This window comes from Esox lucius, chromosome 17, assembly GCF_011004845.1.
Source record: "Esox lucius isolate fEsoLuc1 chromosome 17, fEsoLuc1.pri, whole genome shotgun sequence".
Lineage (NCBI taxonomy): Eukaryota > Metazoa > Chordata > Actinopteri > Esociformes > Esocidae > Esox > Esox lucius.
Genome location: NC_047585.1, coordinates 12,994,136 through 13,019,382, shown reverse-complemented (window position 1 = coordinate 13,019,382; position 25,247 = coordinate 12,994,136). Strand labels below are relative to the sequence as shown.

At 40.4% G+C, this 25,247-nt stretch overlaps 2 protein-coding genes across 3 annotated transcripts in view; both read right to left on the bottom strand.

Annotated features, from left to right (window-relative positions):
* The window catches only part of LOC105025409, a 228,899-nt gene that overhangs the window by 153,055 nt on the left and 50,597 nt on the right, over positions 1–25,247 (bottom strand). The gene's annotated exons all lie outside the window — the stretch shown is intronic.
* On the bottom strand, positions 1,827–24,845 carry LOC117592912 (ZP domain-containing protein-like). Of its 2 annotated transcripts, none has more exons than XM_034287262.1 (6): positions 24,670–24,845; positions 24,051–24,305; positions 10,319–10,458; positions 9,728–9,824; positions 5,819–6,011; positions 1,827–3,112 (listed from the first exon to the last, which is right to left on the bottom strand). In XM_034287262.1, exons 1-6 carry the CDS (start codon positions 24,730–24,732, stop codon positions 2,976–2,978), a joined length of 885 nt encoding a protein of 294 aa, XP_034143153.1. In that variant the 5' UTR covers positions 24,733–24,845; the 3' UTR covers positions 1,827–2,975. The 2 variants fall into 2 exon arrangements, with proteins under 2 accessions (XP_034143153.1, XP_034143154.1); XM_034287263.1 differs by having other exon boundaries at positions 24,604–24,843.

The window sequence follows — 25,247 nt, the reverse complement described above, 5'->3', positions numbered from 1 at the left end:
TCAGTTTGCCCTTTTCAGAGCTTCTGAATCCCATTAGCCAAATTGCCCAATTTTCTTTTTTTCATTATTTGACAAGACTTTCTTAATATCAATCCCTACTAATTACATAAGTTCTTCCCTTCAATTTACCATTCTCTAAAACGAATTGCCTCTCAGACTCCTATCAAAAGCAACAATAAGCTTCAGTATTAATTCTGTTCTGTACCGCGTTGGATTCTAGCAGAGCAAATATAAGTGAATGTGATTTAGTGCCACCTAGAGGACGTTTGAAAATCCAGCAGTATTTTTCTACTCCCACAGGAAGTATTTTCAAGAACCAGGGTATAAAAAACATTAATGCTATAACTATCAGTGTAGGTGATGATAACTGACTTTTCTATCGAATGAAAAGATGAGAGCATTGTGCAAACCCTTTCCTCTTTTACTGCACAAAGTGTTATGGTCTATACTACCCCAAAAGCATGGATACCCCAAAAGGATGCATACTTTGAAAATAAAATCCACCAAAAATAGACCATCTGGGCGCTGTTGACATACCTGCCAACTTGGTAGAAACATGTGGCTCAACCATGCCATGTTCAAAGTCACTTAAATCACCTTTCTTAGGCAAAGTAGTTTGAATACACACATTAGAAAATGCAGTGCTTTATTTACAGTTGTGCTCATAAGTTTGCATACCATAGCAGATCAAAAGTTAAAATACCCTTGAATAATTGGCCTTATTACAGACACACAAGGTGACACACACAGGTGGAAATGGCAATTAAAGGTGATTTTCCCACACCTGTGACTTTTTAAATAGCAATTAGTGTCGGTGTATACAGAGTAAAAGAGTTGTTAGCCTTCACATGGATGCACTGAGCAGGCTAGACAATGAGCCACGGGGAGCAGAAAACAACTGTCAAAAGACCTGTGTAACAAGGTAACTTGGTAATGGAACTTTATAAAGATGGAAAAAGATCTAAAAAGATATCCAAAGTAGGGATGTGCATTGGACCATATTTTACTATCTGAATGGTATGTTGTTAATTGAATAGTATTCGGTTAACCGATACCACATGAACGCAACTACATAACATGCGAAGGAGAGGGTGTTTTTCTTATGTAACATCGGCTCAATGGTGGCTGGTATGGAGGAAGCTGTGTGGTTGACACGCAAATGTTTGGAGAGGGGTCAACAAGGCCTATAGTGAACAGAATACCATCCCTACTCTGGGGCATGGTGGTGGCTCACTGATGTTTTGAGGGTATGTGAGCTCTAAAGTTATGGGGAATCTTGTAAATATTTATGGCAAGATGAATGCAGCATGTTAGCAGAAAATACTGGCAGACAATTTGCATTCTTCTGCAAGAAAGCTGCGCATGGGACGCTCATGGACTTTCCAGCACGACAATGATCCTAAGCCCAAGGCCAAGTTGACCCTCCAGTGGTTACAGCAGAAAGGGGAAGGTCCTGGAGTGGCCATCACTCCTGACCTTAATATCATCGAGCCACTCTGGGGAGATCTCAAACATGCGGTTCATACAAGACGACCAAAGACTTTGCATGACCTAAAACTAACATTGTTTGAAATGTTGCAAAATCACAAATGTTACTCAGACAAGTTATTTGCTAGACTACACCTCTCAGCTCTTACACAAAGTCAACTGATAGTATAGAGGATAATAATTATTATATTTCCTCTGAAACAATTTTAGGCAAATATTGATAATCATACTAAAGGAGAAAAAATCTCTGAGTGGTCCAGTTGGCCTGCTGTAAATCTCACATCTTTTTGCTAGAAATTCCATTCCATTTTCAAACAGAAGAAAATTAACTTTGCTCATTTGAATTACCAATTTAATGAAGATTTTTTTTTACATATACCATATACCATTCATATACAAATATCCTTGGTTTTGAATAAAAGGAAGTTCTTATTTTATTGAAATATGTCATATAAATCATAACACCATCAAATTAAACAAATATAATTAACTCAAAAGCCCATTACCAATATCCCAAATATTTCTGGATATGCACCCTTCATTTTCTTAGGGAAAATATGAATTTGAAATCTTATGTTTGTCCCTAAACCTGAATATATACCATTAAATAATGTTAAATTGAAGGAATCGAGTCATGTGGGCATTAACAAATGTCAAAATATCGCTTGAAAACTTCAACAAAATGTTTGGTTAATTATAACATATTGTTTCCATGTCTAGAGCTGTCTAGGGTTAAAAGATATTCTAACACAACGCCTGACAAGGCCATCCTTCTTACTGTAGGTGGTCAGGAATAATATCTGATACTTAGATCAGTACAAAGGACTGATCTAAGTATAAATGGGGTTTCTATAACATTGATATAATTATTCAGGAACAGAGCCCAATATGTTTGTTCTGTAAGATCCCTTAACAAGAAACAGTATAATGATGGTGCATGTAAATGTGGTAAATCGATTTCTCTACTCATTAAACCTGTTAGTACAGAATATAATCCCATTGATGATATATATGAAAAGAACCTCAATTATTCGACAATAAAGATTTTTTTGAAGGCAGATTTAGCCCCAACAAAGTTCTCCACTATGTAGTATAGTCTTTGGTTTAACAAAGTTATTTCTGAACGTTATTAGATGTTAATGTTATTATTTGATTTGTTCTTCATTTATTTGGTTAATAAGATAACATTTCCTAATTTTCTAGTTGTCAAATCAAATCATACAAATCTTTTTGTGCTGATTGAGCTGGTAGAGTACCTTTTACCTTCTACCTATTTTATCCATAAATGGACAGGCTACAATTACATTTTTGTAATAACTTTTTCACAAAATAACTTTAAAATTGTCTATAAGAGTTATGAGTTTACAAGTGTATACAAGAATATATATAATTTTTAACACCAACTCCAAGAGTGTCAAAACCAAATACTGGGTTTTGCATGAAACCATGTAGAAATCATTACTTCAAGATAATTCCACCCTGGCACCTTATTCGCTGGTTGGGAGAGGTTGATATTTGATCTTTGACTTGCTGGATCTGTAGAGGACAACTCCAGAGACCATGGCGACTGCTGCCAAGAGACAACCAGCGATGAACACCAAGTTCAGGTTCAAAGCCATAACAGCTGGAGGAAACAGAATACATGTGTTAGAAGCAGACGTTTCAGAGTTCTCAGACGGAGACAATATGATGTACATCTACTGATATAAAGTCCCCACACTCCTAAACAATGTTTATTAAAGGCACATTTGTCCACACCAAATATAATTAATATATATAATGCATTTTTCTTAAGATTTATTAAGATTTTGTGATGAATGCACAATCTGTTTGTGGTTGTTTTCCTCTCCGACTCTTATTTCAAAGACAAACAAATATAGCAAACATCCTAAATCTGTACCACTTGCAATCTCTTTACATTACTTGCTGTGACTTTAACTGCTATCCACAGGGAATGTTCACTATGGTTTTTCAATCAATCAATCAAAATATATTTATAAAGCCCTTTTTACAACAGCAGTTGTCACAAAGTGCTTTACAGAGACGCCCGGCCTTAAACCCCAAGGAGCAAACAACAGTAGTGTTGAATTTCAGTGGCTAGGAAAAACTCCCTAAGAAGGTTTTTATAACATCTGAATAAACAGAATCATTTCTGTTTACAATCAGAATGATCTCTTCGGGTACTATCCATTTCCATTTAGGATACCAGCAATGCCTATTCATAATATCTTATGACCTGCAGAATGTAATCTTGGGTGACCTGCGGATCAGTGGTTAGGCAATAGGAAATTGTTTTATTCTTGGGATTTTTGTCCCGATCAGGTGAAACCCAAAGGCAAACAATGGGTTTAGTCTGGTTGTTCGTTCTGTCATGTACATTTATTTACTTCTAAACAGGTCTGTAGAACTCAAGTTGTAAATGCATATTCTCAGGAGGCTGTTTGAGATTAAATGGTTACCAGACTGTTATGGAGATTATCATTACAATTGAATGCAGTGATATTTTTGTTAATCTATGCTATTTAATTTGGTTCTGTAATATAGCACATTGTTACACAACTTAGATGAATGATGTCTTACTGTTAGGCACTGGCATTTTCAATATTATGTTGATTGGCACATGCAAAGACAATGAAAACAATGGAGAGCATGTACATTGACACATTTGAAAATAATTTGCCTCACAGCGGACTGATGGATAGTGATAGGCAGAACGACGCTTTCCAAAACACAATCATAACATTTGCGTTAACACAGTGTTTTGTGAAGCCTCATTTGAGAGGCTTTACAAAACACTCTAAAAATGTGACAATGACCTCTGCAGGTTAGAAATAAAAATCAGATGTTCAGTATTTCCCGTGAATGCTAAAGCGCATAGCATGTAATTTTTGCCTATCATCTGTTGCCTCACTCACCAGAGAGTTCCAAACTACCTCTGGAAACAACATTATCACAAGAACTTTGCGTTGGGAGCATCACAAAATGGGTTTCCATGGCCGAGCAGCTGTACGCAAGTCTCCCATCAACACGCGCCATGCCAAGCGTTGGCTGGAGTGTTGTAAAGCACGTCTCCACTGGACTCTGAAGCAGTAGAAACAAGTTCTCTGGAGCTTCAATCTCTGGAAGTCTGATGGACAAACCTAGGTGTGGCAAATGCCAGGAGAATACTACCTAGAGTCTTCTTACTTCTACAGGATACAAAGACATTGTAGACAATTGGGTGTATCCAACTTTGTGGGAACAGTTTGGGGAAGGCACTTTTCTGTTCCAGCATGACTGTGCATCTGTGCACAAAGCGCGGTCCATAAAGACACGGTTCAACAAGCTCATATCGGTGTGATGGTTGCGTGTCCACATACTTTTGGCCATATTTTGTATATATTGACACTTAAACCAGAATTTGTATTACATAAGAAAATATGAAATGACGCTTTCATACCATGAAATACAATATTATGGTTTTTTTTGTTTTCCTTATTTGATCCAATTGGGTTAAATAGGTTTACACTTGAGATGCTGGGTTAAAAAAGTTTACACTTGAGAAATGTGCAGTGAATGTGAATGATTTGGGCAGAAACTCTTAAGTGTAGAAACCCTTCAAAAACCCTTCATTGGCATGCATTAACTTAACACAATATAATTATATTTGAAATCGGTAACTTGATTTTTGGATTATGTATGTTTTTTTAAGCCAAAATTAGATGGGCATCACTGAATTTGGTCATGTTATCATGTGTCGTGATTCCCGTTGTGTTTATGCTTGCCACACCCTTTGTTATTACTGTGTTAAGCAAAATGTGGCAGGTCAACCAAAATCAGTAAGTCATGAAAGGCATTTGCTGTTTTTTCAAAGATCTGAAATGGATAACGGGACCTTTCTATTAAAGTAACCGTTTTGAATTTGGTCATGTCATTGTCGACTGATTCAACAATAGTATTTTACTGTGTTCTGTGGAATCTGGCGGTTTAGCCGATATAAGCTATTCTGGAAATCTGCATTACTAGAATGCAGTCATTCGCAGTGTTTTTGCTGTGCTGGATATGCGCTAAAGTCACATAGTATATAATATTTGAATGCTGAAACCTGCTCAACACTGCTAAGAGTTTTAATTGCCACTGATGTCTTTGCTTGTCCCACTTTTTAACACGCACTGTCTCTCTGGATAAGCATGTCTGCTAAATGATGATTTTTATGTTATAAAGGAATCTCTAAACTTATATGGACATTTTGAATAAACTGAGAAAGGCAGTATCAAAATATTGATTGTAAGCATTGTGTGAGGCCTAGGTTTTCTCTAAACACTGAAAAATAACAGGGTTACATGATCACCTTTGCTGTCTGTGCTCCTCCTCATACGCAATGGACCCTGAGAGATGTAGTGTGTGGCAGTCTCAAGAACAGCCTCTCTGACTAGGCGATTATGGGGTGGTGTAGTCATAGAGTTTTCATTGATGCAGCCTTGATCGCAGCGAGTGTTGGGGTTCCCCGCCTCACACAGGATCACTGCACAGCTGATGTATACCTGTTTGGGTTATAAGTCACGTTTAATGATCCTAGGTAATGGAACTGGATTTCATTTGAAAATGCATATTGTAATTACATTTGAATATCTCCACAAGAGTAAGTAGTCTGTTATCAATAATAGAAAGGTATTTCATATTTCCATGTTAACTGCTATAAATTCCTTAAATCACAGCTAGATTAAACTGAGTGTTGAATTTGCTTCACTTCCATTTCATATGCTCAATTGCAAGCACAGTTGCAAGGTAAACAGGTACAGGAAATCCTATTTTGTTCTGGATAGGGCAGCAATCCCAAAACTAAGGTAAATAAAGGTTGTTTACATCTTCTATTCAAACTTGGCGTAATGTTAATGTGTGACAAAATGATTTACTGTCGAGAAGCTATTATTATTAATCCACGTTATAGTAAGCCTAAAAATACTTTAAGGTTATATTGCAACTATTACTGGTGAATTTTCAAAGTATGCATCAGTACATGCTTTTTGGGTAATCCTATATGACAACCCCTTGCGCAATAAAAGACCAAAAAGCCCTTTGGTCTTGTGGGAATATACAGGACCTTCAATATTTGGATTCAGGTTCAATTCCCCTCTCAGACATTCCAATCTTTGTCTCCCACTCACTCTGTACCTTTTCAGCCATCACACAACTATATACACTGATCAGCCATGAAAGTATGACATCCTGCCTAATATTGTGTAGGTCAGGGCAGTTGCTGCAAAAACTGCCCTGACCCTTTGAGGCATGGACTCCACTAGACCTCTGAAGATGTGCTGTATTATCTGGCACCAACATCTTAGCAGCAGATGCTTTGGATCAGACCTGTTTGTCCTGCACATCCCACAGATGCTTGATTGGATTGAGATCTGGGGTATTTGGAGGCCAAGTCAACAACTTAAACTCATTGTTGTGTTCCTCAAACCATTCCTGGACATTTTTGTTTAGTGGCAGGGCTCATAATCTGGCTGAAAGAGGCCAATAACCATCAGGGAATACAGTTGCCATAAAAGGGTGCACATGGTCTGCAACAATGCTTAGGTAGGTGGTACATCCACATGAATGGCAGGACCCAAGGTTTCCCGGAAGAACATTGCCCAAAGCATCACATTGCCTCCATTGGCTTGCCTCCCTAACCTAGTGCATCCTGGTGCCATGTGTTCTCCAGGTAAGCGACACACACGTGGCGTAAAAGAAAACATGATTCATCAGAACAGGCCACCTTCCTCCATTGCTCCATGGTCTAGTTCTGATGCTCACGTGCCCATTGTAGGCGCTTTCAACAGTGGACAGGGGTCAGCATGGGCACCCTGACTGGTCTGTGGCTACGCAGCCCCATTCACAACAAACTGCGATGCACTGAGTGTTCTGACACCTTCCTATCAGTACCAGCATTAACCTTTTCAGCAATTTGAGGTACAGTAGCTCGTCTGTTGGATTGGACCACACGGGCCAGCCTTCACTTCGCATGTTCATCAATGAGCCTTGGCCGCCCATGACCCTGTCGCCGGTTCACCGCTTTTCCTTCCTTGGACCACTTTTGATAGGTACAGACCACTGCAGACCGGGAACACCCCACATGGGCTGCAGTTTTGGAGATGCTCTGACCCAGTTGCCTAGCCATCACAATTTGGCCCTTGTCAAAGTTGCTCAGATCCTTACGCTTGCCCATTTTTCCTGCTTCGAACACATCAACTTTGAGAATGTTCACTTGCTGCCTAATATATCGTACCTACTGACAGGTGCCATGACATTATCAGAGTTGTTCACTTCACCTGTCAGTGCTCATAATGTTATGGCTGACCAGTGCATATCCACTCAGTTATTCCATGAATCTCATATATTTAAGAGAATAATTGTATTATGTTATTGTTTTCTAAAGAACAAACCAGCCATGGAGTGATTGGAGTCATTGTTTTCATTATAGGTAAGTTGTATAGCTATTAGCAAGCCATCTGCAGTAATCTTTGTACAAGTGTACACTTTACTTCCGTTAATAAACATTCTGTTGCCCATGTTATTTCAACCATACATATATGGGCGGGGTAAAAGTTACATTTTGAGACACTACAGAGTTGAGGAATCCCAGCAGGCCCTGTGCCCACACGGACGTATTATATATTAACATTTCAAAAACATATTTTTAATATGTGCCTATATATTTTTTTAACATATACTGATATATGTATAATATGTGTTACTAATGTATGGCCATATATTTCATATATATTCCCATATTCGATTTTGGCCATTTTCAAATATGTTTTAATATGTATTAATATATGCAAATATATTTACATAAATGACAATTATAGTTGGTTATATGCATTGAGCATTTACATCTAACTGATATTTCCATATTTGTATTGCTTCCTGTCTTGTGTTTTTTATGTTATCTAGTCGTTTCTTTGAACAACTCTTACAGAGAGGAATGGCATTCATGATACCGTGTTAAAATGTATGCATATTGTTTTCATAATGAGTCTTTTTTTAAAGTAAACTTGGAGTACAAAGTGCTTCATTATATTGAAACTGAAAAAGGTGCTATATGCTGCTTGACAGTGACTAAAGTCAAAACTTTAAAGTATTTACAAAAAATGTATCATTATATTGTGACACAATGGCAGTTGTATTATACAGTGAATAAAGTTCCTTATTAAATTAAGATGACTGAATCTAACCTATTGTTTCTTTACTTGCATTTGCAATGTATTTAATATATATTATGGTAAATACATAGTGTACAATTTAAAAAATCAGGTCTTGTTAGTAAATTATAACAATTGTCTTTTCACAAAAATCAATGTAATGTGTGACAACTGCGCCCTCTGCTGCCTCACCTCCCCCTGCAGCAGACAGGCTCCAGCGTTCGACGTCACCGGCCTTCTGACACCACCGTCCATCTCATTATGCATTTCACCTGTGCCTCATCTAGTGCACCTGGTTCTCATCCTCATCATTCCCCCCAGTATATATGTTCCCTCTGCTTCCCCTGTCTTTGTGTGTTATTGTCTCTCTTTATGCAATGAGTGCTGTTGAGCTTCGCTGCTATATTAAACACAACAAACACGCATCGCCTCATCCTCCTGCTTCTCCTAACCCTCGAAGACGTTACAATATGTAATAAGGTCCAGACTGGTTGTTATGTTGGTTTGCTCCCCATTTTGCCAACAATAATTAATTAAAAAGGAGATTCTCTGGAAAATAATGTCTTGAAGGTTATTTCCATGGGTTAATAAAGTACTAATATGAGTACTGCATATTCATATATTTCATTATTTTAAAACAATATTCAACGTTAAAATATATGACGTGCATTGTATTATGATATTGTGAGAAGTGCAAGTTATATATTTCATGAACATATTCAAGGCACATATGTAAATATATGTTGAGAAATCCTCTACATACAGCTATGGAAAATATTAAGAGACCACTGCACCTTCCTTTCCTTTTCAACTTTTTGGGAAAGGAAAGAAAAATGTTTCATTTTAATTAATTGGCACAAATTTCTAAAAAAATTATATAACTTTCTCATTATGGGGTATGGTATTCTTGATGGGGGGGGGGGGTAAATATATTTTATACATTATTAATTAAGTCTATAACAGAACAAAATATGGAAAGAGTGAAGGGGACTAAAGCACTGTACCTGCTCCAGCATAACAATAACTGGATCTAATACTCCAACAGTCAACACAGACCTCACTGCATTTACCTGGTCATGCATCCCAATGAACTTGAATGCTTCTATTGCAAAGCGAAACTGTGATTGAGACCTGGGGTAGATCTGGACAGTTTCATCCTTCGTGCATCTGGAGAAGCAAAGTAAGACAAATGAGTTAACTGGAACCTTTAATTGCCAGACCATAAAGAAAGCTATATTTCAGAAATGTCACCGGTGTAATCAGGCAAGCTTTTATCTAGACAATGTTGCTGTTCAAAATGCTATGTATGCAACCTTTTCAAACAACTAGCCAGCCTCCAGAGCCTACACTGTACTACACTAACTAGACTAATCACAGATAGATAGGGAAAACTATTAGAGCTGTTTAAAAAGTTTTACGCTGAAATTCTGTATTTAAATGGTTTGCATTAGTAGATCTAGAGACTTGTTATAAAAAGGCATATTTAGGTATTCATGCTCTGGCAAATCAAGTAAAATCGAACTAGAGTTTCTGAAAATCCATCTATCACTCTGCAAATGTTTGTCAATTTAATAACGTGACAATCTCTTAGCAAACGCATTAAGACATCCACCAACAAAACTGTTTCACAGTGAAACAATAGTGAGTGAGTTGTCCCTGACCCATTTTGTATAATGCTGTAGTACGTGGAGTCGTTGGGGTTGTCTGAGGGCGTGGCCTTGCAAGACTCCACAAACATCTTAGTGTTTGGGACAGAAGATGTCGACACAATCTCCATGTAGACAATCTCCTGCAGATCCACCTGGAACCATAGGTAATGTAAAAAAAATATTATATTTTGGCAATAATGGTGTTGCATTAGAGCAGAAACAAATACATAGAAATGGGGTGCGTTTAGCAGGAAGCAAGATTTTGGAACATATTTAGATATTTTATACAGATGCATCTCAAAAAATTTGCATTCTACGAATAGCCAACCCTTGCAGCTATTACCTTCTGTGGCTTACCCACCTCGTGGAGAATGTCAATGAGTGTCTTCTGGACAACTGTCAAGTCAGTTTATGTGTAATGTAATATAAAAGGGGGACGTCACTTTGATTTGAATTACAGAAATAAAATGAACTTTTCCACAATACACATTTCTTTTAGATGCACCTGTATAATATTGTATGCACGACAAACAGGGGTTAATTTGGGCAAGAGCTGAGCTCCTGCATATATGGTCGAAGTGAAACCCAGGGGTAGCTGAGATCCCATTATTCCACTGGCAACATTAGACATAACTGGAAAGTAGAAAGTAGGGCTCCCTCACTTCCAGAATCTCCGTTGAAGCCCTAATAGCATATGCTTCTCCAACATGTACAAAAAGGAATCACATTTTCTATTTTTTTTTTTGAATTTCTGTTTGTACATTTTGAAAAGTATTGCAGCTGAAAGTGGCTATTCTAATTGCAACATAAGCATACCACCTTAACACAAATTCTTGAAAAAAAAATATTTTAAGTGCTTAAATAAATTTCATGTTTTATTGTCAGAAGAAAATATTGATCAAAATCAATCACTTAAATCTTAATACATCTAGGCAAATTGTTACCAAAAAGCCATTACATATATCCACTTTATTTAAAGGTATTTTAAGATTTTATTTTCACTTGAATACTGTGTGTTACTGTGTGTAAAACTATTTTTACATATATATTTCCATTCCTTCTCTAGAACCTACCAAAAATATATGCATGCCATTTGATGGTATTGTTAAATAATTAGAAAATACCAAACTGAAGGGGTGGAATTAAGTATAACAGGATAGAAAGCAAAACAACTATTTTAATTTTATGTACAGTATATACAGTAGATATAAAAAGTCTACACACCCCTGTTAAAATGCAAGGTTTTTGTGATGTAAAAGAATGAGACAAAGATAAATCATGTCAGAACTTTTTCCACTTTTAATGTGACCTATAATGTGAACAATTCAATTGAAAAACAAACTGAAATCTTCGAGGGAGAAAAATGAAAAATAAAAACCTTACAATAACCTGGTTGCATGTTCGCGATGGCTCAATGGCTCAATTAATTTCAATGAGTGAGCGAGTGGCTTATTGGGCAACGCATGGGATCCGTGAGAGGCGAAGAACATTTTTCTAACTTTATACAAATCACCCGCACCTATCGCAGTGGACTAACCAATCACAGGGCTTTGCATAGTAGGTTGTGAAATGCTCTCCCTACAGTTAAAAGAACAGATCTTTAGTTCCAGAATAATAAAGTTCCATTATCTGCTTTTGCAGCCCTTTTTAAAAAGATGGATGAAAACTTCTTACAAACTTTTAGTAGTACTGATGGGATTGCCTGAGCTGTACGATTGCACACTATTTACCTACAAAGACACAAACAAAAACAAGAATCCAGGCAAGCCAAGTTCAACCAGTCCGCAATTAAAAACGTGACCATTCTTGGCTTCCCAAGATTTGCCCACGTGAAAGGCTGTGTCTTTAACCACTATGCCACCAAGCTACACATCTGCTGAGTATCGGTATAGCCTCTTGACTTTATATTATTCTGTCACGCATTAACATAATGTCAAGTTTCAATATTTCTTTAGACTAATCATTAACCATTGTGTTTAACTGAGTAACATTTCTTATTCAGTTTTCCTGCACCACAAATAGCATCTATGAACTGTATAGCTTTTGCCTCTGGCCGTTTTAACAGCTTATTAGCCATTCGTTAATGACATTGATACAGAAACTACTGTATCAATATAGGTGACGATAACAGACTTTTTCGTCAATGAAAAGACGAGAATCGTGTAGTCAGCAAAGTGTTTGTCTATCCTGAACAAAACCTAAGATATAATTTTAAAATCCACCAGAAATAGTTACAATATAACAGTAAACTATAAGCCCTGGAGGTGACATAGATAAAAAAAAATATATATAAAAGTGCTCTCGTTGTATGAAGTGTGCTCTGGTTTAATAAAACGTGCTCTGGTTTTATTAAACGTGCTGTCGTTCTTTTAAACTGACTTTTTCGTCAAGTGAAAAGACGAGAGAATCATGGAATCCACCAGAAATAGTCGCAACACTGTATTACCGTGAACAGTTTTAGTTGAAGCTTATAATGTTGTAGCCAGCTATGTTTTTGTCTATCCTGACCCAAAAAGCATGCCCTCATGCGTAAAAGCCCATAATTAAAATGATTAAATGTCACTGGATTCAATTAACTTTTCACTGCCATAGCTTGTTAATTTCATGGCACAAAAACATTTGTTTTTCTTTCATTCGTGAATGACATTGATGTATAACTGTATTACCGTAAACAGTTTTTGTTTAGGCTAACTATAACAGTTATTGAATGTAGTAGCCAGCTAAGTTTTTGACTATCCTGACCCAAAAAGCATGCATTGGTGCATACTACCAGAAACAGTCGCAATATAGCTGTAAACAGTTTTATTTTAGGCTAACTATAATGTAGATACTGAAGGTCATAGCAAGCCAAGTTTTTTATATCCGGAACAAATCTAAACGCATACTTTGTTTTGACTGTAAGAAGATTAAATCGCGGAACCAATAGCTTGCAAGTCGGCTTCTCTAACCACAACATAGGTCAGACAGTCAGTCAGTAAGAGACATTCACTCTTCTAGGCCTGTATTGTATGTATTTATGAATACAACTGTTGCTGGTAAAAGCAGGTAGCTAATGATAATTATATACCTACTGATGATGATGGTATATCTATCTTACATGCGAGTGTGTAGCAGCTAACTAATGATACCACAACATGCTGTACATTTTCATAGCTGCCAGGTCTGACTTTCAAGTTGAAGCAAGTTAAAAATGTAGAAAAATAAGTTTGTAAAAATGTGTAGATGGCTGTTAGCTGGTGCAGAGGAGGTGAAGGGTTTAGGCATGGATCAGAATACTATATATGTAGAATGGTGATGGAATGACTTGGTACTCTTTTCACACTCCTTAATTTGTGGTTTCCAGGAATGATTGCTAATCAGTAAAACTCTAGTCACAGACTACATGAGAATCTCCTAAAATGTGAACACCTTTAAGGAGAACTGCTTCTGGGATTGTATTTGTTTTATTAAGTTTTATTATTTTTTACATTATTATTGTGAAATTATAAAAAAAAAAACCTGATTTCTCATTGTTGATCTTACAAAATACAGGTAATAGTGCCTTTAATCTCCTTTTAAAAGCCCATCGCAGTAGGTCAAAGGAGGAGGCCATGCAAATTTTCATCCAATGTTTTGAGAAAGACAAGGAGAGGACACAAGGATTATGAAATGCATGTCTTCCATGTCTGCCTCTTCTAAAGATAGTCCTGTCACAAATGTTTAGAGAGCTTTTGCTATTTGGTAATGTGTGCCACCTGCAACAGTGGGTTTTATTCTCACAAGGAGGCAGTACAAAAAAAGTATTAAAGGTAATTCAGTAACTCCTTTAGTAATTCTGTTTGGATAAAAGTGAGGGACTAATGCTATCTGCTAAATAATGACAAATCTGGAAATGATAAAACCTGAAAGGGTGGATAGCAGAGGGCAGCTAAGCTGGAATGGTTGGTTAAGGGTTTTTTCAAATGGCTGATATGCAACAATAGTGCATATAACAGACTACCTTTTAAACGCCTCAGTGATCTCTCATTACTTGAAACAGTTGTCATTACAGAGAATGTCATGAAATAGGGAACTAAATCAACATTAACAAAGGTAAAACCATTTATGCAAGCACTAAAGACATCGTCACACCAGATCTAAAATTGTATTGTGAAAAATACTTTAAAATTTAAAAAAATCTTTATGCTTTTTAAAAGGTTTGTTTATTTGGTATTCCTCCACAGATATGTGGAGTCATCTCAATCTCAAAAGAATGGGCAGACAATTTATTAGAAGCTGATTCTTAAAGGCAATTCATAAATGCCAAATGCAGGAGCTGGCTAAAATCAGTTGTTTTTCCTCAATATTGTGTAGGTAAAAAAAAATCTGTGCAAGCTTAATGAAGCAGCAAAAATATAATTAGAAAAGCTGTAAGGATAGCCTATACTTGCACTTGTTCTGTCTGGTTAAACTCACTCAACAGTTAGATTGAAATGTCACCGAGGGGCTATCCAATCAGTACCTTTTCTATAGTTCAATCAGTTGGAACGGTCACGTGTGGCGAAGCAGAGGATCGTGGGTGCGAGTCAAGTCTAGGGCAGTGTGGACTGTCAGCGGAGGAAGCAATACAGCCTAGCCACAGCGCTTTGATGTTGTGTTACATGTGCATGCATTTTATTGAAAGGTATTGTATTTGCTTTTACTTCATGAACAGAGTACCATTGCCTGAAAATAGCAGAGGTCTCTCATCTGAATCTGGAGTAAGAGCCCAAAGTTTGACAAAAGTATATTTTTCACATAAGATAACATTACAGGTGTATGAGATGCCCAGTCTTGAGATGTGTCATGTCATCTTCTTCCGCTTCATCCGGGGCCGGGTCGCGGGGGCAGCAGTCTAAGCAGAGATGCCCAGACTTCCCTCTCCCCAGACACTTCCTCCAACTCTTCCGGGGGGACACCGAGGCGTTCCCAGGCCAGCCGGGAGACATAGTCCCTCCAGCGTGTCCTAGGTCTTCCCCGGGGTTTTCTCCCGGTGGGACGGGACCGGAACACCTTCCCAGGAAGGCGTTCCGGAGGCATCCGAAACAGATGCCCAAGCCACCCCAGCTGACCCCTTTCGATGTGGAGGAGCAGCGGCTCTACTCCAAGCTCCTCCTGGGTGACCGAGCTTCTCACCCTCTCTCTAAGGGATCGCCCAGCCACCCTGCGGAGAAAGCTCATTTCGCCCGCCTGTATCTGGGATCTTGTCCTTTCGGTCATGACCCAAAGCTCATGACCATAGGTGAGAGTAGGAACGTAGATTGACCGGTAAATCGAGAGCTTCATCTTACGGCTCAGCTCTTTCTTCACCACGACAGACCGATACATCGACCGCATTACTGCAGAAGCTGCACCGATCCGTCTGTCAATCTCCCGTTCCATCCTTCCTTCCCTCACTCGTGAACAAGACCCCTAGAGACTTAAACTCCTCCACTTGAGGCAGGCACTCTCCACCAACCTGAAGTGAGCAAGCCACCCTTTTCCGACTGAGGACCATGGCCTCGGATTTGGAGGTACTGATTCTCATCCCCACCACTTCACACTCTGCTGCAAACCGTCCCAGTGCATGCTGAAGGTCCTGGTTTGAAGGGGCCAACACGACAACATCATCCGCAAAGAGTAAAGACGAAATTGTGTGGTCCCCAAACCTGACACCCTCCGGCCCCTGGCTGCGCCTAGAAATTCTGTCCATAAAAATTATGAACAGAACCGGCGACAAAGGGCAGCCCTGCCGGAGTCCAACATGCACTGGGAACAAGTCTGACTTACTGCCGGCAATGCAGACCAAGCTCCTGCTTCGGTCGTATAGGGACATGACAGCCCTTAGCAAAGGACCCAGGACCCCATATTCCCGAAGCACCCTCAACAGGACGCCGCAAGGGACACAGTCGAATGCCTTCTCCAAATCCACAAAACACATGTGGACTGGTTGGGCAAACTCCCATGAACCCTCCAACACCCCGTAGAGGGTATAGAGCTGGTCCAGTGTTCCACGGCCCGGACGAAAACCACACTGTTCCTCCTGAATCCGAGATTCTACTAATCGGCCGTGTTCTCCTCTCCAGAACCCTGGCATAGACTTTCCCGGGGAGGCTGAGAAGTGTGATCCCCCTATAGTTGGAACACACCCTCCGGTCCCCCATTTTAAAAAGAGGGACCACCACCCCAGTCTGCCATCCCAGAGGCACTGTCCCCGACCGCCACGCGATGTTGCACAGGCGTGTCAACCAAGACAGCCCCACAACATCCAGAGACTTGAGGTACTCAGGGCGGATCTCATCCACCCCTGGTGCCTTGCCACCGAGGAGTTTCTTGACCACCTCAGTGACTTCAGCCCGGCTAATGGACGAGGCCACCTCTGAACCCTTATCCTCTGCTTCCTCAATGGAAGACGTGACAGCAGGATTGAGGAGATCCTCGAAGTACTCCTTCCACCGCCCGACGACATCCCCAGTTGAGGTCAACAGCTGTCCACCTCTACTGTAAACAGCGTTGGTAGGGCACTGTTTCCCTCTCCTGAGGCGCCGGACGGTTTGCCAGAATCTCTTCGATGCCAGCTGACAGTCCTTCTCCATGGCCTCACCAAACTCCTCCCAGGCCCGAGTTTTTGCCTCCACAACCACCCGGGCTGCAGTCCGCTTGGCCTGTCGGTACCCGTCAGCTGCCTCAGGAGTCCCACAAGCCAACCAGGCCTGATAGGACTCCTCCTTCAGCTTGACGGGATCCCTTACTTCCGGTGTCAACCACCGGGTTTGGGGATTGCCGCCAGAGACCTTACGGCCACAGCTCCGAGCGGCCGCTTCGACAATGGCGGTGGAGAACATGGTCCACTCGGACTCAATATCTCCAGCCTCCCTCGGGATCCAGTCGAAGCTCTGCCGGAGGTGGGAGTTAAAGATCTCTCTGACAGGAGACTCGGCCAGACGTTCCCAGCAGACCCTTACAGTACGCTTGGGCCTGCCGAGTCTGTCCAGCTTCCTCCCCCGCCATCGGATCCAACTCACCACCAGGTGGTGATCAGTTGACAGCTCCGCCCCTCTCTTCCCCCGAGTGTCCAAGACATATGGCCGCAGGTCAGATGAAACGACAACAAAGTCGATCATCGACCTGCGGCCTAGGGTGTCCTGGTGCCATGTGCACTGATGGACACCCTTATGCTTGAACATGGTGTTCGTTATGGACAAACTGTGACTAGCACAGAAGTCCAATAACTGAACGCCGCTCGGGTTCAGATCAGGGGGGCCGTTCCTCCCAATCACACCCCTCCAGGTGTCACTGTCGTTGCCCACGTGGGCGTTGAAGTCCCCCAGTAGAACGATAGAGTCCCCAGTCGGAGCACTTCCCAGCACCCCTCCCAGAGACTCCAAGAAGGTCGGGTACTCTGCACTGTCGTTCGGCCCGTAGGCACAAACAGTGAAAGACCTATCCCCGACCCGTAGGCGCAGGGAAACGACCCTCTCGTTCACCGGGGTAAACTCCAACACATGGCGGCAGAGCTGGGGAACTATAAGCAAACCCACACCAGCCCGCCGCCTCTTACCATGGACAACTCCAGAGTGGTGAAGAGTCCATCCTCTCTCAAGGAGTGTGGTTCCAGAGCCCAAGCCTTGCGTAGAGGTGATCCCGACTACCTCTAGTCGGAACCTTTCAACCTCACGCACGATCTCAGGCTCCTTCCCCGCCAGCGAGGTGACGTTCCACGTCCCGAGAGCAAGTTTCCGTGTCCAGGGTTTGGGTTGTCTAGGCCCCCGCCTTTGACTGCCGCCCAATCCTTTCTGCACCAACCCCTATGGTCCCTCCTGTGGGTGGTGAGCCAACGGGAAGGCGGCCCCATGTCGCTCGTTTGGGCTAAGCCAGGCGCTCACGTACGAGCCCCAACCCCGGGCCTGGCTCCAGGGTGGGGCCCCGGCTGCGCCATACCGGGCGACGTCACGGAACTCAAGAAAATAAGGGGTGTTTTGAACCGCTCTTAGTCTGACCCGTCGCCTAGATGTCTTGAGATGTATTCCGCAAAATGTGGCTCAACAGTTTCAGTGTTCCCTGAACATAACTGGCTTCTTTTAACCAGATGTGGGAGTCCTTGTGTTTTGTTTCCAAACAGTGCAGATTGGTTGATTAAAAAAAACACGCATGCATGCAACATTTTTAAACATCTGCATGATAAGAACAGAAATGTTTGAATCAAAATCAGAAGACAGAGCACTATTTTAGTAGTATGGAAAAATTATTATTCTCAAAAATAATTTTAATTAGGTACTTATACTGTATTTTATATATTATATATGGAGCCAGATCCTTTTGCTCCTAACTTGTTTTTGTGTTCTATAATGAAAAACATATTTTTAGCCTATTGGCAAACATGAATCAATAAAACTTTAACTAGGGCCTAAACATTTGCATGTTGACCAAGACCTTTGTGTGATCATGTGTTTGAAATAAAAAGCTTAAATTCAAAAAGACAATGTTGTTGAACTTGTGTGTAAAAAACACAGCATTTCTTTACTTTCTGCCTTTTTGATATACGTTATGTCTGGTAGCAATCTCTAAAACTCATTGCAAACCCACAAACCTTTTTTAATATTACTTTTATACCAAAACCTATCAAATGCAAGTGTGCCTTATTTCAAATTCTAAGAAACATTTTTACATTCCACTAAGGACCACCCTAATATACACACATAAGACACAAGTGAAAACAGGTGTGAACGATAATCAACGAAAACTGAGTCCAGGTGCACATAACCCCAAATGTCGGGTCCAGACAGATGACAAAACTGGACTGGAATTACAGTAGGACTGTTTGATAAGAAAATGTACAGTGAGCTATTTTCTGTTAGGCTTACAATGTGGCTTTACCTATTTTTTCAATTATCCATGAACAAAATTGTTTTAGGTTACATTGTGAGTGACTGTATTGCCTATCAAAAGTCCTTATTTGTTTTTTAATCCGTTTTAGAAAGGAAAGGTGACTTTAGAGGGACAAGGAGGAATGTGAGGAAGATGGAAACGGCAATGAAAAGAGGTGTACAAGACACAAAGAATGAAGGCGTGAGACAGAAAGTGATACCTAAAGAGAGCTTTGCAGAAGAAGAGTCAGAGGCACGTGAGGTCCAGCCCAAAACTGTAACACCGGTTGTAAATGCTTTTCATTATCACTGATACAAAAATATATCCCATATAGGTGAACTGGCTAATAGGATTTTTTGAAATATATTTTGCTATGGTTGTAAGATACCAGCAGATGTGATTTTGAAAACATTGTGCAATTAAATTATTAAATATATTTTGAACCTTCCTTAACTATTGTTTTATAGCTTTATTGATAGTTTATGGTACACGTTCAGTATATTTCACGGTATGAGTTCGGGAGTAACTGAAATGGATTTTGTAGTACTTCAAAATCCATTTGTACAAACCCGATTCCAAAAAAGTTGGGACACTGTACAAATTGTGAGTAAAAAAGGAATGGAATAATTTCCAAATCTCATAAACATATATTTAATTCACAATAGAATATAGATAACATATCAAATGTTGAAAGTGAGACATTTTGTAATGTCATGCCAAACATTGGCTCATTTTGGATTTCATGAGAGCGACACATTCCAAAAAAGTTGGGACAGGTAGCAATAAGAGGCCGGAAAAGTTAAATGTACAGAAAAGGAACAGCTGGAGGACCAATTTGCAACTTATTATGTCAATTGGCAACATGATTAGGTATAAAAAGAGCCTCTCAGAGTGGCTGGGCCTCTCACAAGTCAAGATGGATCACCAATTCCCCCAATGCTGCGGCGAAAAATAGTGGAGCAATATCAGAAAGGAGTTTCTCAGAAAAAAATTGCAAAGAGTTTGAAGTTATTGTCATCTACAGTGCATAATATCATCCAAAGATTCTAAGAATCTGGAACAATCTCTGTGCGTAAGGGTCAAGGCCAGAAAACCATACTGGATGCCCGTAATCTTCGGGCCCTCAGACAGCACTGCATCACATACAGGAACGATACTTTAATGGAAATTACAACATAGGCTCAGGAATACTTCCAGAATACATTGTCGTGAACACAATCCACCGTGCCATTCGCCGTTCCTGGCTAAAACTCTATAGGTCAAAAAAGAAGCCCTATCTAAACAGGATCCAGAAGCGCAGGCGTTTTCTCTGGGCCAGGGATCATTTAAAATGGACTGTGGCAAAGTGGAAAAGTGTTCTGTGGTCAGAAATCAAAATTTGAAGTTCATTTTGGAAAACTAGGACGCCATGTCATCTGGACTAAAGAGGACAAAGACAACCCAAGTTTTTATCAGCGCTCAGTTCAGAAGCCTGCATCTCTGATGGTATGGGGTTGCATGAGTGCGTGTGGCATGGGCAGTCTACACATCTGGAAAGGCACCATCAATGCTGACAGTTATATCCAAGTTCTGGAACAACATATGCTCCCATCCAGACGTTGTCTCTTTCAGGGAAGACCTTGCATTTTCCAACATGACAATGCCAGATCACATACTGCATCAATTACAATGTCATGGCTGCATAGAAGAAGGATCCGGGTACTGAAATGGGCAGCCTGCAGTCCAGATCTTTCACCCATAGAAAACATTTGGCACATCATAAAGAGGAAGGTGCGACAAAGATGACCTAAGACAGTTGAGCAACTAAGAAGCCTGTATTAGAAAAGAATGGGACAATATTCCTATTCATAAACTTGAGCAACTTGTCTCCTCAGTCCCCAGACGATTGCAGTCTGTTATAAAACGAAGAGGGGATGCCACACAGTGGTAAACATGGCCTTGTCCCAACTTTTTTATGTGTTGATGCCATGAAATTTACAATCAACTTATTTTTCCCTTAAAGTGATACATTTTCTCAGTTTAAACATTTGATATGTTTAGGTTGTATTCTGAATAATATGTTGAAATATGTTGAAAATTGAAACATCCACATTATTGCATTCTGTTTTTATTCAGAATTGTACAGTGTCCCAACTTTTCTGGAATCGGGTTTGTACTTCAGTAATACTACTTCTCCAGGAATTACTCATTAATACATGCACATAACCCCTCTGTTGCATTGATTAAGGTGTATATTAATGGGTGTTGGTATGGTAGAACATTTATAAATATTACACCTTAATGTAAAAATCAAGTATAATTCACAATAAGATTAATGGATAAATAATGGATTTTAGCGCACCTTAAGGGATTTTACCCTTTAATTATCCTTATTCAATGCATGTAATCCATTAATCTATTAATCTACACCTTATTTACAATTAATACACCTTAAATAACCTCTTGAAAATCCATTTAAACACCACCTTAATTATATCAATATTAATGGGAGAATTAAGTAAATTGTAAGGTGAAAAGGGGTTTTGTTTAATATAATACAGTGTCCTTCTGAGTGACTGGGCTACCACATTATACAGTATCTCACAGAGGTGAGTACACCCCTCACATTTTTGCAAATATTTGATTATATCTTTTCATGTGACAACACAGAAGAAGTGACAATTTGCTACAATATAAAGTAGTGAGTGTACAGCTTGTATAACAGTATAAATTTGCTGTCCCCTCAAAATAACTCAACACACAGCCATTAATGCCTAAACCACTGGCAACAAAAGTGAGTACACCCCTAAGTGAAAATGTCCACATTGGGCCCGATGAGCAATTTTCCCCCTCCGGTGTCATGTGACTCGTTAGTGTTAAAAGGTCTCAGGTGTGAATGGGGAGCAGGTGTGTTAAATTTGGTGTTATCGCTCTCACACTCCCTCATACTGGTCACTGGAAGTTCAACGTGGCACCTCATGGCAAAGAACTCTGAGGATCTGAAAAAAAGAATTGCGGTTCTACATAAAGATGGCCTATGCTATAAGAAGATTGCCAAGACCCTGAAACTGAGCTGCAGCACGGTGGCCAAGACCATACAGCGGTTTCACAGGACAGGATCCACTCAGAACAGGCCTCGCCATGGTCGACCAAATAAGTTGAGTGCACATGCTCAATGTCATATCCAGAGGTTGTCTTTGGGAAATAAACGTATGAGTGCTGCCAGCATTGCTGCAGAGGTTGAAGGGGTGGGGGGTCTGCCTGTCAGTGCTCAGACCATACGCCGCACACTGCATCAAATTGGTCTGCATGGCTGTCATCCCAGATTGCTGAAGACAAGCAGACTAAGGAAATGGATTACTGGAACCATGTCCTGTGGTCTGATGAGACCAAGATAAATGTATTTGGTTCAGATGGTGTCAAGAGTGTGTGACGGCAACCAGGTGAGGAGCACAAAGACAAGTGTGTAGAGCCTATAATCAAGCATGGTGGTGGGAAAGTCATGGTCTGGGGCTGCATGAGTGCTGCCGGCACTGGGGAGCTACAGTTCATTGAGGGAACCATGAATGCCAACATGTACTGTGAGCATGATCCCCTCCTTTCAGAGACTGGGCCGCAAGGCAGTATTCCAACATGATAACGAGCCCAAACCCACCTCCAAGACGACCACTGGCCTACTAAAGAAGCTGAGGGTATAGGTGATGGACTGGCCAAGCATGACTCCAGACCTAAACCCCAGTGAGCATCTGTGGGGCATCCTCAAACGGAAGGTAGAGGAGCGCATGGTCTCTAACATCCACCAGCTCCGTGATGTTGTCATGGAGGAGTGGAAGAGGACTCCAGTGGCAACCCGTAAAGCTCTGGTGAAATCCATGCCCAAAAGGGTTAAGCCAGTGCTGGAAAATAATGGTGGCCACACTAAATATTAACACTTTTTACTTAGGGGTGTACTCACTTTTGTTGCCAGTGGTTTAGACATTATTGGCTGTGTGTTGAGTTATTTTGAGGGGACAGCAAATTTACACTGTTATACAAGCTGTACACTCACTTCTTTACATTGTAGCAAAGTGTAATTTCTTCAGTGTTGTCACATGAAAAGATATAATCAAATGTGAGGGGTGTACTCACTCTTGTGAGATACTGTGATGAATACATCATGGGCTATTAAAAAAAAAGATTTGGGGCTATAGCCCCGGATGCCCAGGGCTAACGATGCCACCGATTTCAGTTATTCTAATGTTTGACTAACTACCCATCGCTACTAAGGTAGACGAACACTAGGATTGAAGTTTTACCAGAATCAGTGTTTAGATGAATGCTGTTTTAAACTTTAATAAGGGCAGTCGAAGTGCTGTGTTGGGTACGAAATCTTGATTGGAAAGTGTCAAAGTAACCATTTGAGCTAGATAAATTGCTTAGTTGTTTGAAAAAACTTTTCCCCATGATTTTACCCACTGTATGAAGGCAACATTTGATGTTGGTCTGTAGTTGCTGACTACACAAGGGTCTAGAACCCTATATAACAATAGTAAGCATGGTAACATGGTTCATCCAAGAACACAATATGTACTGTAGGGCGCTACACACTTTAAATACAAACAATAATGGTAGAACCATTCAAATAGGGTTCTAGGAATATCCTATCATAGAGGGTTCTTGGTAGAATCATTCATAATGTGGGACCTTTGAAGAATGTAAGGGTTCTAGTGGAACCCTTACTTCTAGGTTAAAGACAACCATTTTCAATGGGTAGCATCCATCTAGCCCTCAGTGAACCCTCTTTTCTAAGAGTGCTCTTACCCTATTCGTAAGTATTTATACAACTTGCTTTTACTGTGAAATGTATATGATTCTTGGAGTCTTAAAGATTATTGTCTTAACACCATTAATATATATAAGGTACCCCATGCTAAATACGTACCTCCAATGGGTAAGTCGCTGGATCCACCATTATGTTGAAAAGACTGCTTTGGAAGAACTCAAACTGGTAGGTAAACTTCCCAAAGCCCTTCTCTCTGAAAATATATGGAATTTTGTGGACCAGGAATTCCAGGCTGACATTACTCTTCTTGGGATAGATGCAGGAGAACTCAATCTCCACCTGTTGCCTTCTGGTTATTACAGCACTGTCAAAGGAACTGATCTCATTTCTGAAAATCAGGTTGTCACCATCCTCCTGAAAAACATTTTTGAACACATAAAACTTTATCGTTACTAATAGGAAATGTTATCTGTTCAAATAGTGAATACTTCACGTTAAGTATGTGTATGCATATGCAGCATGGCTGCCACACGAATCCTGCCTACTTTGGTCCGTACTTTGTGCACGTCTGCCTAGGCCATGAGTGTACGCATACGCAGGTGCAATACCAACAGAAATCATGGAGCAGAATACCAAAGATCCTCGGAGGTTCTGCGAGACTGAAACATCTTAGTGGTAGTACACAATGAAAACGTTTAATTGTCTAATGTACCATCTTCGTTGGCGTTGCTGCTGTTCTTTTCTGTCATTTTCCGAAGACATGCATTAATAACAGTACCTCCTCCTCTGTCGCTATGTTCATTGTGGTTGTAAAAATCGTCATTTGGCAACGTATTTCCATGCAGGTAGATTTTTTTTTTTATCGCGGACAGGCTCCTGTTGGACATAGCTTTTAAATATCCGTTTAAACATAACGTACGCAGTGGAGTATGTTAGCAATGCGCCTTGAGTAGCGTTCATGTACGGTGGATTATCACACCTGTGCTGTGAATGCGCCAGAGATGGTGTGTACGAGCATAGACATCCTATTTAAAGGCTAGACGTCTCAAGGCGCAGTCACTTCCGGCATCACCGGTGGCCATCTTGTCACAGGCAGGCTTCCTGTCGGGCTCTGTGGTACCTAATATAAGGTGAGTGATCAGCACTAACACAAATACTCTTATCTCGCTGAAACCTTGACGGATTTACAAACAGTTTGGTTTCTTACAAACGTAATTAACGTGGCTATAATTCTGAATGCTTGAAAATGTTGAAATTGCAGCTTTTCTTTTCTAAAAACGTCTAAATCGTCTAAACCAACTATAGGGGGATCACACTTCTTAGCCTCCCCGGGAAAGTCTATGCCAGGGTTCTGGA